The sequence below is a fragment of the Mobula birostris genome, chromosome 14, assembly GCF_030028105.1.
Source record: "Mobula birostris isolate sMobBir1 chromosome 14, sMobBir1.hap1, whole genome shotgun sequence".
NCBI lineage: Eukaryota > Metazoa > Chordata > Chondrichthyes > Myliobatiformes > Myliobatidae > Mobula > Mobula birostris.
The window spans coordinates 84,018,460-84,033,977 of record NC_092383.1 but is presented as its reverse complement, the minus strand read 5'-3'; the positions used below and the strand labels follow the sequence as shown (position 1 = coordinate 84,033,977).

At 42.4% G+C, this 15,518-nt stretch overlaps 1 protein-coding gene across 1 annotated transcript in view; it reads right to left on the bottom strand.

Moving 5' to 3' along the window:
* The window catches only part of pik3c2b (phosphatidylinositol-4-phosphate 3-kinase, catalytic subunit type 2 beta), a 168,403-nt gene that overhangs the window by 79,591 nt on the left and 73,294 nt on the right, over positions 1-15,518 (bottom strand). Inside the window, exons 12-14 of the mRNA XM_072278776.1 lie at positions 14,475-14,597; positions 11,269-11,436; positions 1,191-1,302 (exon numbers count right to left, since the gene is read on the bottom strand). Of these exons, the coding sequence (XP_072134877.1) occupies positions 1,191-1,302; positions 11,269-11,436; positions 14,475-14,597 (403 nt within the window). The remainder of the gene's footprint in view (positions 1-1,190; positions 1,303-11,268; positions 11,437-14,474; positions 14,598-15,518) is intronic.

The window sequence follows — 15,518 nt, the reverse complement described above, 5'->3', positions numbered from 1 at the left end:
TTGCCATTGCTGCCTTCTGGGCAGTGTCTTTACAAAACTGGTGACCCCAGCCATTATCAATACTCTTCAGAGATTGTCTGCCTGGAGTCAGTGGCCACATACCAGGACTTGTGATCTGCACCTGCTGCTTGCTTGCTCCCAAGGCTTCACGCCACCCTGATCGGGGAGCTAAGCAGGTGCTACACCTTGCCCAAGGTAACCTGCAGGCTAGTGAAGGGAAGGAGTGCCTTATACCTTTTTTTGCAATGACGCACCTCCACCACACCACACAGAAGTGGCTTACTACTCTCAAATCAAATTAGGAATCAAATCAAAATAGATCAAATGGGTGACAGTAAAACCAAGCAGCAGCATGTATTAACCAGGACAGAGGAGAGGTTTGGAGGATTCTGGTATCTACTTTCTCATTGGCTCATGGAAGGACATTGTGGGGAATAAATTACAAGAGAACACTGGATTTACTATCTGAACTACCAACTCCTTTAATCTTGTTCTCATTAATCACTTGTACTAAGTGCCTTCCTATTTACCACATCATTTCAATAAACTTTAGCATATCCAATAGTCATTCAACCATGTTTAATTTGATAGCAAGTCTTGTTCATTTGTCACTCACACTTTCATTTTTAGATACCACTGCTATATTACTGCTCTCCATTCTTCCAACTCTTGCCTCTTACGCATCCACTGTCTTACTTTATCCTACCATTGGCAGCTCTGTATTTAGACCCACATTTTCTGAACAACTTTTGCCTAAGAGTCTTCACATCTGGACCTGTTATTGCTGTTGAGTGTAGTGTTGCGTTTTATTGGTATCCTTCCCAGCCTTGCTATTACATTAATGGTTCCCCCCCAACTTTCTTCTTGAAGCTGCTAAAGCCTTCAGCAAGGAAGTCATAGAGATATTGTTCTGAATTTCACTGAGTACAGTGCACAGAAACAGGCTCAATTAGTTTGTGTTGGAGATTATATCGAGCCCGAACTGCACTTTATCAGCTGTGGAACTATTTCCTTAGAATGGATACAGCAAAGTAAGTTATATTAAAAATAAATGGGCAGAATTTTTGAAAAAATACACGCGAAAAACAAGTTGAACACTGAAGGATTTTGAGATATCCTGAGGTAAATTGCTTTCAAACACTGTCACACAATTCCTGGTTTGATGTTGAAGTTGGTGTTGTGTAACTTACCTGAATGATTACACTGTCTGGCTGAATGAAGTTACAGTCAGTTGACGTGGTGAGGCCGGTTCGTTGGCAGGATGGCCACAATCCAAGCAGCTTTCTACCACATGACAGTACACTGGAGAATAAGACAAGAAAAACACAACTGAATTATAAAAGTGTCGAAACCACACAATTGACAACCTGCACAACTTCAGGATGTCACAAACCACTTTATGACCAACTGAATCATTTTAAAGTGATGCTCACCATGAAACTTGAAAGCCCTACAAACTGCAATATTCTTGTGCAAGAAAGCTACTTATTTCTTTCCTGCACCCACTGCTCTACACAAATATCTTCTTTATTCCACAAAGCAGTCTCCCCAGATCACTACACAAAAAACAGAATCCATGATCTTGTTCTCCAGCAGTCTTGCTCAACTGCCTTGAAATTAGTTCCACTCAGTGGCTGACAAAGTTACAGTATTTAGTCAGTCATAGAGCACAGCACAGCTTCTTCATAATAAGTTTTCAAAACTGATCCCATTGCCTGTTTTCTAGGAGCCTTGTCCATTCCTTGGCTTCAAGTATTTCTTCAGTTATACATTAAAAGGTGCAATGGTCTCTGTCTCAGTTATTGTGGCTAAGCAGTTTGCATATCAACGACTTTCTGTAACACAAATCCTCCTACTCACAGTAATACTTCAACTGTTGAACTCATCACTGTCCTGCCAACTTTAAGGAAATACTTAGTTAAATAAAATTGTCCCTTTATTTTCCAAACCTATCAAGTGTTAAATTAAACCTACTTCCAGTAACATCAATAACTATTGAGCTCAGTTTGAATATAAAGCAAAACACTGGCCAGACTGTAAACACAAAATAATCTGCAGATGCTGGGGTCAAAGCAAAACTCACAACACGCTGGAGGAACTCAGCAGGTCAGGCAGCATCCGTGGAAACTGGCCAGATTGGAAAGGTTGGGTACAGGTCGAATCAAGCCAGCAGGGCCCAGGTCCGAGAGCGACAAATGACCTGTTGTTTGACCTATTTAAGTGCCAGGCAAAATTGGACAGGTCAGATAGAGGCTGAATCGAGGCAGCGGGGCCAGGGCCAGAGAGCGTATTGAAGTGGCAGGGCCAGGACTGAGAGCGAGGACTGACCCACTGTTTAGCTGATTCAAGTACCCTATCAAATTGGAAAGGTCAGGTACAGACTGAATCGAGGCGGCAGGGCCTAGGCCTGACAACCTATAGAAGCAGTAAGGCCAGATCTTAGAGCAGGGAATAGGATTGCCAACTGTCCCTTATTAGCCGGGACATCCCGTATATTGGGTTAAATTGGTTTGTCCCATACGGGACCGCCCTCATCCCGTATTTCCCCCACTTAGGTAGAGCATTCCTATGAAACCATTCGTGCTGAAATGGCGTAAAGCGAAGAAGCAATTACCATTAATTTATATGGGAAAAATTTTTGAGCATTCCGAGACCCAAAAAATAACCTACCAAATTATAACAAACAGCACATAAAACCTAAAATAACACTAACATATAGTAAAAGCAGGAATGATATGATAAATATACAGCCTATATAAAGTAGAAATAATGTATGTACAGTGTAGTTTCACTGAACAGAATCGCCAAAACCAATTTGTAGAAAAAAAAAATCAGCACGTACACGCATGCGCACGTCGCGTCACGCATGCGCACGTCATGTATGCGTGCGTCACGCATGCACACACAGGTGCCCGCACAAGGCTTCATGGTCATGGTAGTCTTTCTCGGGGTAAGCACAAGTGTCCCGTATTTGACTGCTACCTTTGTCCCTTATTTGGGAGTGAGAAAGTTGGCAACCCTAGCAGGGAATGACCTGAGATTTTGGCCGATTTAAGTACCAGGCCAGATTGAAAAGGTCATTGTGTCGGGACTAGAGGAGAGGGACTGGCCGGTGTTCAGTTTGCTGCTCAGTGAGGTTTACTCATCTCTGCACTGAACTAAGGCTGTGGCCTGCGACTAACAGGCTCCCGGGGATCAGGTGCCATGATGACTGGCTTCGTGGCTGTGGACCTCTTGCATGAGCTTCAGTTCCGAATGCTACTTGCTTACTTTTATTGTTTGTATGAATTTTGCACAATGCTGTTTGAAAGTCTTTCTTTTAAAAAAAAATGGGTTCTATAGCAGACATCCCACCTCTCCCGGAAGTTCCGGGAGTCTCCCGCATATTAATAGTGGCTCCCTGATGCCCGCAAATTATATACAATATCACGGAAATCAATTTTTTTTTGAGAGCAAGCGAGAGAAAGCAAGAGGGAGCGCGAGAGTGACCACGAGAGAGAGCGAGAGCAAGCAAGCAAGCAAGCGAGAGAGAAAGCAAGCGAGAGCACGTGAGCGAGAGAGAGCGAGCGAGAGAGAAAGCAAGCGGGAGCACTTGAGAGTGCATGAGCGACAGAGAGAGAGAGAGAGAGAGAGAGAGAGAGAGCGAGCGCATGCCCGCATGCGCCATGGCAGAGTGTTCCCAAAAAAAAAAATAAAACGTATGTCACCCCAGACTACACTAAAGTGTACCTCTGCCTAATAGGGGTCAAAATAATGACAGTGTTGCTCGCTGCACTGTTTGCAACAGTGACTTTTCTATTGCCCATGGTGGGTTAAGACTGTAAAAGACATGTTGAGGTAAGTTTAACAGGTGTCACTCGTTCATTAGCATAGCTAACGTTATTTAAGCTAGCTGGCCAGCTGCTAAGGAGCTACTCTATTGGAGACATTCCACCTCTCCCAGAAGTCTCCGGCAAATTGATGGTGCTACCTCCCTGAAATGAGTTTTTGCAAGGTGGGATGTCTGCTATAGGGTTTCTTTGTTTTGTGGCTGTTTGTAAGGAGACGAATCTCAAGGTTGCATAGAGTATACATACTCTGATAATAAATGTACTTGAACTTTGGATGCTGCAAATCTAAGATTAAAAAAATATTCTGGGAAATAACCAGCAGGTCAGGTACCATCTGCAAATAGTCAGAAAGAGTCCACATTTCAGTTCAAAGACTATCGGAATTAGAAGCAGTAATAGATAAAGGTTTCAAGATACAGGCAAGGGGAGGGGGAGGGGGAGGGGCAGAGAGCATGAGAGTATAGATCAGCATTTGGGTCGAAGTCTGGAGATATCTAGTGATCAAAAAAAAACAGCTGATGCAAGGGCACAGATATGTGAACCAGAGCCCACATTAAGATAATGTTTGAGCATTGAATGGAGTGGTGGAAGCAGATTCAAAAGCAGCTTTCAAGAATTGTGCAAAGACGCAAAGCAGAACATTTGGACTGATACGGAGAAATGTAGAAAGAGCCAGGACAATCCTGGGGGACTGATTGGCCTCTTCTTTCACCGTACTATTCTAATACAAATCTTCCTTTATCTTCATCTGTTTTATTGTAAACAGACCCACTATTTCAGATTCCTCCTCACGACCGATTTCCTGTTCTTCGTATCATCCTGTTGAAGTTTTTTTGTGTACTTTCTGTTCGGGTGTGTTAAAGACCAGAGATATTTAGCAGATCTGAATGATCACTAAAACTGTATTAAATGGGGATGAAAAGAAATCTTGGATTTAATTTTTAAAGAATATTGACTGTTCTATTCCTTGTTAAGAAAGTAAATATTAACAGTGCAGTGTTGATCGATTGTATACGGGGGGGAAATCTCTTGAAGTCAGATTTAAACTGAGATTGGTAAAACAGTATTTTCTTTGTTATCTGTATTGGCCTTACTTGAAATATATTCACTCTTATATCTGTTGTAAGCACTATGGCTTCAAAAAAAATTAAAGCTCAAAGATATTGTGATGACTCACCAAAACACTTCCACTGTCCATAAGCACAAGTCAGAACATTTTCCATTCTCCTTGAACAGCCCATCTCCAAATAACACTCAAGTAGATCATCACCATTCAGGAAAAGCAGCAGTTGATCGGCATCATAGACACTACCCTGAACATTCACTCTCTCCAGCATTAGGGTTCTGTGGCTTCAATGGATTTATACTCAGTGGCCATTTTATCAGGAACCTCATGTGTGTATGTTCATGGTCTTCTGCTACTCAGAAAGTCAGGTAGCATCTATGGAGGGGAATAAACAGTCAACAGCTTGGGCTGAGACCTTTCATCAGGACTGGAAAGGAAGGGGGCAGAAGTCAGAATAATAAGGTGGGTAATAAAGGCAGATATTCTGTTTGATAGAGAACATTAAAATCTGTGGTGGCTGAAAGAAGATATAATACGCATGACAAGTAAAGCTCATGACCCGCTAAGTTCTTCCAGTAATATGTTATTTGCTCCATATTCCAGCAACCACAGTCACTCTTATCCACAAGTCGAACTCTATTGTTACAGCAACCCTATCTCCTTTCTTGGAACTTGTTCTCTGTATGCCTCAAAGGCAAAGACTAGTTTTTGTTAGATATATTTCAGTTTGTCTTTTTATAGGATAAGTGTCAGTAAGAATACTGTCCAACACAGCTGGTGAATGCAACTACTCCACAAGTTACAGTGCAACCACAGTACACTTCTGCCTACTGTCTCCTTCTGTTCCGGTCCTAATAAAGGTTACGGCCCAAAATGGCCCAGAGATGCTGCCTTTCGTCTTAAATTCCTCCAGCATTTTGTGTGTGGTGCTTTAGAAATAGACTGTTATTCTTTCATTGTCATGGTGTCCAAACTTGGAAACTTCCTCTCAGCAACACTCTGGATGTACCTTCACTGAGTGAACAGTACCTCACCACCACCTGCTCAATAGCAAAGATACAGAGAATAAAAGCTAGGTACTTGGTGAAAGATAACCTTTCCTTTTAGAATGAAGATGAGGAATTTCTTTAGCCATAGAGTGGTGAATCTGTGGAATTCGATGCCACAAGCAGCTGTGAAGGCCAAGTCAGTGGGTATATTTATAGGCAGTGGTTGATAGATTCTTGATTAGTCAGGGCATGAAGGGACACAAGCAGAAGGTAGGAGGTTGGGACTGAGAGGAAAAATGCATTAGCCAGGATGAAATGATGGAGCAGACTCGATGGGCCAAATGGTCTAATTCCATTCCTATATCTTATAAACATAGAATAGTACAGCACAGTACAGGCCCTTCGGCTGACAATATTGTGCCAACCCTCAAACCCCGCCTCCCATATAAGCCCCCACCTTAAATTCCTCCATATACCTGTCTAGTAGTCTCTTAAACTTCACTAGTGTATCTGCCTCCACCACTGACTCAGGTAGTGCATTCCACGCACAAACCACTCTCTAAACCAGGCAGCATCCTGGTAAATCTCCTCTGTACCCTTCCCAATGCTTCCACATCCTTCCCACAGTGAGGCGACCAGAACTGGACACAGTACTCCAAGTGTGGCCTAACCAGAGTTTTATAGACCTGCATCATTACATCGCGACTCTTAAACTCTATCCCTCGACTTATGAAAGCTAACACCCCATAAGCTTTCTTAACTACCCTATCCACCTGTGAGGCAACTTTCAGGGATCTGTGGACATGTACCCCCAGATCCCTCTGCTCCTCCACACTACCAAGTATCCTGCCATTTACTTTGTACTCTGCCTTGGAGTTTGTCCTTCCAAAGTGTACCACCTCATACTTCTCCGGGTTAAACTCCATCTGCCACTTCTCAGTCCACTTCTGCTTATGGTCTTAATAAATGCTAAGCACTAGTTAAAACTAGTAAAGGTACCTTACCAGCAACTATACAACTGCAAAGACACAAGCAATAAAAGTTATGCCCTGCCAGTAATGCCGACACCAGACTTTGCCCTGCATCTGATTTTTGTTATCTGCATTTGATGATGTTGATGAGGGGGTGCAAAGGTCAATAACATTTTGAGTGTTGTTACAACCAACCAATAAAAATCATCAGAACTGTTTTTCCAAATATAAATAAAGTTGGCTGAAATTCTGAATATCTCTCTCTAAATTTCTACAAAGAAACTGGGCCCCTTTATCTCTTTTGTATCTTGACTAATGCTTTGCTCCATTTTTGTGAAAACCTCTTGTAACCATTCAAGCGGAGCTGTATGCACCACAGCTGTCCTTGGACTGTGTACTGACATGCGGTCTGCATGTCTAATTTTCAAGCAAGGAATGCTTTTCGTCTGCCAGGGGAAAAGGGGGGGGGGTGGGAAACATGTATTTAATTCACCCAGCTCCACAGCGCCCTGCTCTTCAGGGCTTTCAACTAGGAGCACAAACATTTGGGGATCAAAGACAAACAAACTTACTTATTTATGGTTGTTTAGCAAATGAGCGCTGAGGAGGCCCTTTCGGTCCTTCGAGCCATGCCGCCTGAGCAATCCCCGACAAACTTGATTAATCCTAACCTAAAAATTGCTGGTGAACACAGCAGGCCAGGCAGTATCTATAGGAAGAGGTACAGCTGATGTTTCCGGCCGAGACCCTTCGTCAGGACCCCTGACAAAGGGTCTCGGCCTGAAACGTCGACTGTACCTCTTCCTATAGATACTGCCTGGCCTGCTACATTCACCAGCAATTTTTATGTGTGTTGCTTGAAATTCCAGCATCTGCAGATTTCCTCATGTTTGTGTTAATCCTAACCTAGTCACTGGACAATTTACAACAACCAGTTAACCTAACCAGTGTGTCTTTGGACTGTGGGAAGAAATGGAGCACCTGGAGAAAACACACACATTCCACAGGGAGGTCGTACAGAGAACCTTTACAGAACAGCACTGGAAATTAACTCGGAACTCCAGAATGCCCCGAGGTGTAATAGTGTGGCGCTAACCGCTACGCTGCAGTGGCGCCCAACTTCTCTGTAGAAACTCAGTTTAACTATTTTAACTGCATTAGGTTTAACTACAATGTTACACATTTGAAGGAGACGGAGAGAGGATCTTCATTTGAGTGCTACAACCAATCACAGAGTCGTTTGAGAGGAATTGGTTCCTGCTTCTGACTGCAAGTGACTGCGTGCATGACCATAAGATCATACGACACAGGAGCAGAATTAGGCCATTTGGCCCATCAAGTCTGCTCCACCATTTCATCACGGCTGATTTATTATCCCTCTCAACCCTATTCTCCTGCTTTCTCTCTGTAACATTTCACACCCTTTACTAATTAAGTATGGGCAGCACCGAGACTCATTTCCTAAAACTCTGCTTTCATCTCCCAAAGGTTTTGAACAATTATAAGGTTTGTTAGTTTCTGTGTTAAAGATTCTGGAATCAAATGCTGTGTTAAATACAGCAAATGCATGCAAGCTGTGATGCTCTTCGGAGTGAAATAGCACAGTGATATTGCTTCCAAGTAGGTCAGTGCAGGCACTCTCCAGGTTTGCAAGAGTTCTGTTCCCGAGGACTGTCCATAAGCCAATTTCTCTGCAAGTCAGAAACAGAGAAAGCCAATTTCTCTGCAAGTTCAATCACTGTCCATATTTACATGATGTTGTAACGCATTTCATTTCACCTCAACAGTACTCGTAAGTAAATTAATGGAATATACATTCTAACCCCTGACACTAATGAACAGATGGGTGAATATGTAAGGCAGGTCATTTATTACTCAGGGAGCTCCTGTACTTTCACGAGAGGATGGGGAAGATTAAGATAAGTTGAGCTTTATTTCTCACAGGCAAGTCAAAACGTAGAAGGAAGTGTGTCACTCGCGTCAGTTCAAATCAGCGAGGATTGTGCTGGGGCAGCCCATGCTTCCGGCACCAGCAAAGCATGCCCACAACTCACTAACCCTAATCCGCATGGCTTTGGAATGTGGGAGGAAACCAAAGCATTTGGAGGAAACACACCTCGTGATGGGTGGGTGGGGAGGTGGGAATGATCACACACACACACACCTTACAGACGATGGCAGAAATAAAACTGATTGGTGATTGCTGGCACTAAAAAATGATTGTGCTGACCGCTATGCTACATGTCTCTGGGAGGCGTTGTTGATTATTATTTTGCAGTTTTCAAGGCAGTGCAGTGCAATTCATTAGGATGTACAACAAAACACAAACACGAAGTAATTGCAATATACACTTCTATATGTAACGCGCTGTAAGGGTTCACCGCTAATGTAACGGCCTCTCTGTAACGTTTCACTGCTAAGGTAATGGTTTCTTTGCAGCAGCAACATTTGGGTTATGACTTGAAATAATGGGGACTTGAAATAATTGAAATATGCTAGCCAATGAGAGGGATGTTCTCTCTTGTTGGTCTGGGAGCATGGATTTCGCTGTCTTTTGTCGGCGAGCGGTGAAGAGAGAAGACACGAGTGGGAAGAGTTGGTAGACTGCCAGATGAAGTGGACTAGGAGTGAGGGTCTGAGGGCCAGCGACACTCGGAGGAGGTCGATGGGGGAATGACTGGCCGAATTTGAGAGCTCCAATGTGCATATTAGGCTGTTTCATTAAAATGGGCCCTTTTTCTTTTTATTTTCTTTACTAACCCTATAGTCAGATTAAGATTTATAAAGTTCAATTGTTTAATTGCATATGGAGTACTGTCTGATATTTTTTGTGGTTCGGATTTGTAACCGGGCAACACATCACACAGCATCCACACAAATGAGATTTCTCAGTTTGGCTGGGCCAGAGGATGTCTTCCCTTAGACATGTGCTGGCCAAACCTAAGGGTTACATATGTTAAAACTACTATGCCCTCATGCTTACTTTCTGCTTGAGAATTCATATTTTGAGACATTTTTGCTTAATTTTATTCAGTACAACAACATTTGGAATGGAAATTGTTCACCTAAAACTAGTCACAATGTAATTACATCCTACTCTGATGACATTATATTATCCTAGTCTCTCAATTTCCCAGCTTCTCAAGGCTGTTAAGAAAATGTTTGCCCATTCTTCCCCTTCCTTCATCTGAAGCCCATGTAGCCCTGCAGGAGATTGTTTAGTTAACTGCTAATGTTTGCTACGTCACATCCAAACATGCTAAGACAGCTGGAGGCTTCTCTCAATGCAAACATTTTGATTCTGATTGTACATATCAGATCATAAAAGCCAATTTGAGAAACACCATAACTAAATACTGTTAAGGGCGATGGGGTGGAGATAGGTCTCTACTAACAGTACAACGCGCTCCTTTCCTCCGTTAGTCTCCAAATCCCCCTTGGGCAAGGTAAAGCACCTGCTTAACACCTCGATCAGGGTCATATAAAGCCATGGGAGCAGGTGGTGGATGGTCATATGAGCAACTGGTGTATTTATGCAACCAATAATGCCAGGTAGACAATCTCAGAAGAGTATTAATAATGGCCGTGGTCACCCATTTTGTAAAGACACTGCCCAGAAGGCAGCAATGACAAATCACTTTTGTAGAAAATATTTGCCAAGAACAATCATGGTCATGGATAAGACCGTGATCGTCCACGTCGTATAACGAACAGACAAAATACTGCTGTTGTACGAAAGTAGCAGCTTAAAAAACACAAAATAAAAACAGCTACAAAAAGTGGCAAGAGTGAGCAGCATTGAATTCTGGCCAAATCACTTGTTATCAATAGTTTGAACTCCTTTGAGATTAGTCAGTGAGCCTGCAGTCAATACACCCCAAGGGTTAGTTACTCAGTGTGACAGCCATAACGTATCAGTCAAAACTCCTGACGCACAAAGAGATGACATCATGTATACTGCCAATAGGTGTGACTGACAGTTCAGCAGATGGCAGCCTGCAACCTTATAGCTAACAACCAACATAAGTGATCTGTGACTTATAATCAGAACCATTGGTTAGAATCACTGCAGGGCTGGCTGTCCCACCACCGGCCTGAACTGCTGTTGGCTCGGTTTCACAGACACTTGGCCGTCTTACAAGTCAGTGCTCCTACTACATTGTGGCTGTGAAATATTAATACAGCTCTTCATGAGTGCATGAGTAGGCAGTGCAGCAAGAACCAGCAATGTTTAAGGATCAATCAATCTGTTTGGATGCCACTTTGGCTTTTATTGTAAGCAATAAAGAAAGCAAATGAGCACCAAGACAAAGCATGAGTATGCACATGGGAAGAGGCATTAGTTTGTGACTTATCCTCCTCTGGATGGCCTGACAAAGCAGCCGGACTCCTACTCAAAATAAAGTACTTACTGCCTGAAGTTGAAGAGTGGCATCGTCACCCAGCCCATAGTTTCAGGGGTGCGCCGCTGCTTGCTGGCTTCTGACGAGCTCCCAGGGGGAAGAACAGGAAAGCCATAGAGTGTCAGTGTCAGGAGGGTCTCTCTTGGCAATTGGTTAATATTGATTGGAAAACAGATCCTGGAAAAGACAGACGAATACATGAATAACAGACTGTTCAATTACAGGCCACTCCCGGCTAACAAATCCGTTTTCACAGACATCCCATTCAATTTTATCTGCAAGTCGGAAAATGCACAAAAATCACTCAATATGGTCACCGTAACTCCACAGTAATGTAATGAATGATATTAATGGTACATAACGCTGACAAGAGGATAATTATTAAAAGTGGGGAGTGAGAGAAAACTAGCTCTGTCATTCATAGGAAAAGAGGTGTGTACACATGCTAGACTTCTGAATGTAATAATATGTGAGTTCATTTGAACATAGGGTTGTCTACAAGTCAGATGCTTGTAACCCAGGGACTGCCAATAGATACCTTCACCAGCTTAGGTGGACTAACGAGATAGAAAGGGTGTGGATGAGTAAACCTGGAATAACATTCAAGTGGGAAGAACTTCAATGGGCTAACCCCATTGGAGAAAAAGCCTATGGAGTAATTGTTTTATGTGGAAATAGCAGATAAACATGGGAATAGTCATGATAGGGATTACACCAGCATGTAAAAAAAGTTTCCACATGAGCTGAGAGGGTACGGGGTCCAGTCAGATTTCAGTTGAAGATGAAGGTGGTCTTTACAGTGGAAAGGATACAAAGTCACCTTTGGGCCAAACACAAAACCAAGCTCTCTAGTGATGTGATTCAGCTTCAGACCATTAAAAGAGATGGAAGGAGTGATCAAAGAGTGTAGTCAGTGACGGGAGTCAAAGACAATGGACTCTGTATTTCCAGTATTTAGTTGAAAAAATAGTTTTGCTGACCTGCTATTGATTGCCAAGCCACCAACAGAAGCTCCAAGAAAGTTGGTGGCAAGTTTGAGCAGTGGCATGAACATTTTGACCAAATCCCCATAAATTTTCATTTGATGTTACTAGGATCAGCATGTCCTCTTGCCCCTTATTTTCACATCTGCAAAGATAGATCCTTTGGGAATTCCAGATGGTGCAGAAACAGGAAGACAATCTTTCTCTGCCTATAAATTGTATCCATAATGATGGAAACAGGCATTCAGCTGGACAAGGGAGGCGATGCATTGGGAAGAAAAAGTCCAGATGGGAAATCTGAACTATATATAGTGTACATGGAACTATTCAGCAAGTGATGCAGCATCTATGGAGAGGGAAACAATTAACTTTTCAGGTTGATAAGCCTATAAAAACTGAGAAAAATTAGTTCCACATTGCAATGAAAGAAGTGGTTAAGATAATGTTAGCTGGTTAAGATAATGTTAGCTTTTCACACCATCAGTCTCCATAAATTTCCACCATCCTTCAGTATGACATCACCAGGCATATCTCATACTCATTCAGCATTCTGATGGGACCACTCTCGCTATAATTTCTTTGAAACACTCTCCTTCTTGTGCAAGTTCTTCTTCCTTTTCACCATCCAGAAATCTAAACACTCCTTCCAGCTGAAACAGTGACTCACTTGTATTTTTTCTGATTTGATGAATGATGTTTGCCACTGGGGAAACCAAAAACCAAATGCAGATTGGGCAACTGCTCTGCATAACACCTCCTCTTAGCCTACAAAAGCGCTTCCAGACACTGCAGAACCCTATGTCTGGAGCAAAATATTATGTTGGAGAAACATCAGGTCAAGCATAATTTGCCTTGAGGGAGAGTGGTTTGCAGAAGGAAGCACCAACATTATCTTTTGACTCAGGGTCTTGACTTGAAATATTGACAATTACTTTTGCCCCCACAGATGCTGCTTGACCTGCTGAGTTCCTTCTTCAGCTTATTTGTTCCTTGAGTTTCTAGCTGCCTGTTAGTGATTTTTCCATTCCACTCCTACCCCAGTCTCTGTCTTTGTCCTCTAGATGGTTCAAAGTGAATGTCAGTCTATATATAAATCAAAGCACCTCTTTTTTAAACTGGACACATTGGGGCTTAAACACCATACCCAACAATTTCAGAGAACTAGTCTTTGTAGAGGGTGGCAGGGTGGAGATATTTCTCTACAAAAGGTACTCCTTCCCTCCTCTAACCTGCAGGTCAGCATTGGGCAAAGTATAGCACCTGCTTAGCCCCCCATTCAGGGTCACGTGAAGCAGGTGTGGATGGTCGTATGAGCAGCTGGTGAAAATGACAAGTCCTGGTTATACAATCACTGATGCCAGGCAGACAACCTCTGAAGAGTATTGATAATCACTGGTGTCACCTGTCTTGTAAAGACACTGCCCAGAAGAAGGCAATAGCAAACCCCTTCTGTAGAAAGATTTGCCAAGAGTGATCCCGTTCATGGATAAGACCATGATTGCCTATGTCACACAACAGGGCAATCATGATGGTAATGATGGAGTCTTTATAGCTTAAAATTGTCAGTGCTGATGAAAAGTATCCAGTCTACAAAGTTAAGTTTCCTCCTCCACAGATACTGCCTGACCTGCTGTGTATTTACAACATACTGTTTTTCTCCTTTTATTCCTCTTCATTTTAATTCAAGGTCCTCCTAGTTACACCGGGAGTCAGATCAACACAAATTAGCAAGTCTTTGTCACCTTCACTCAGCATGTACTACTACCCGATCTCCATTCCAACAAGAACATTCCTTTTGTTCTCTCAGTCCACCCTCAGTTTCTTTAGCTTAAAATGTATTTGACTCTCCCATCCCCCCCCCGAAATGTAATAAAAGGTTATCACCCTGAATCACCGACTTCTAAAAAAAATTCTTTCTCCATTGGCGCTGCTCTACGTGCCGAGTATTCCCAGAATTACCCTCAGCCACAAACAACAGATTGCACTTAATGCTGTGGATTCGTAAGGAGAATACGGAAGGATGGATTACCATGATTGCATATGCTTTTATGAGAAGCATTTCAGCATTCTAAAGGAAATTGGTGAAGGATGTGTGTCAGATATCAATTTCCAAGAACAGAGGAAAGAAGAGACAGGTCGCTTGGTTCAAGTGTTCTACATAACCATTAAAACTATAAGTATTATAAAATTATAAGTACACATTTATATGTAGGAAAAGTATAATCTACTTACTTCTGATCCCAGATGAGAAGATGGAAGAGGTACTTATAGATGTGAGTTTTCTTTGTCTGCAGCTGACTGCAAAGCTCCTTCCCCCCATGGCTGAGTCCACATGACAGAAAAAAATCTTCATAACTATAAAAAGAGAGGGAGTTAGAAAGGCACAGTAGTATAGTGGTTAGCACAATGCTTTACAGTACTAGTGACCTGGGTTCAATTCCTGCCACTGTCTGAAAGGTGTTTGAATGTTCTCCCCGTGACTGCGTGGGCTTCCTCTGGGTGTGCCAGTTTCCTCCCACTGTCCAAAGACATAACAGTTGATAGTTAATTGGTTTCTGTAGATTGCCCCACAATAAGGCTTGGGTTAAATCAGGGTTCCTAGGCAGCATGGCTAAAAGATCCCCAACAGCCTACTCACTGTATCTCAATAAACAACAAATAATCTTCAGCAAAGAAAATCAGGAAAGGTTTCCATTCTGATTCAAAGTTCATCAAACAGCCAAGGTCAACAATTCAGACCAACAACCTTTGCATCTTACTCTGAAAAGCACATCACCACCTTTGGACTCAACTGTGAGAGAAATTTACTTTGCTCTGTCAAAGGTAGATGCAAATGGTACACTAACACTTTCCACAGAAATGGTTAAGAAATTTTGAATTCTCTTTCTCAAAAGCTTGATGGAAATTTGCTTTCGAGAACAAAAGGTGTTCTTTTTTTTCCCATTTTGGAACAGGTATCAGACGAAGAGAGGATAACAGAGCCGAGACACATATCAGGTAAGATCTAAGTGAATGATGTGGGACTGGATGGCACACTGACATTCACATGTTCTGAGTTGCAAAAAAACAAAAGCATAATGGATTGCACATCATATGGTTGGTAGTTCAGCAAACTACAACCGGTTTCCATCACTAAATAGTAAGTCATCAGTCCCTCCATTTGGGACTGCTCCTCTATCAGGTTTTGACACTAATCATTCTTGTGCTAACTGGAAGAACTTTTTCTTCAATAGGATTGAAGAATGAGATGAATAAACGTATAGCAGCAATGCAAGG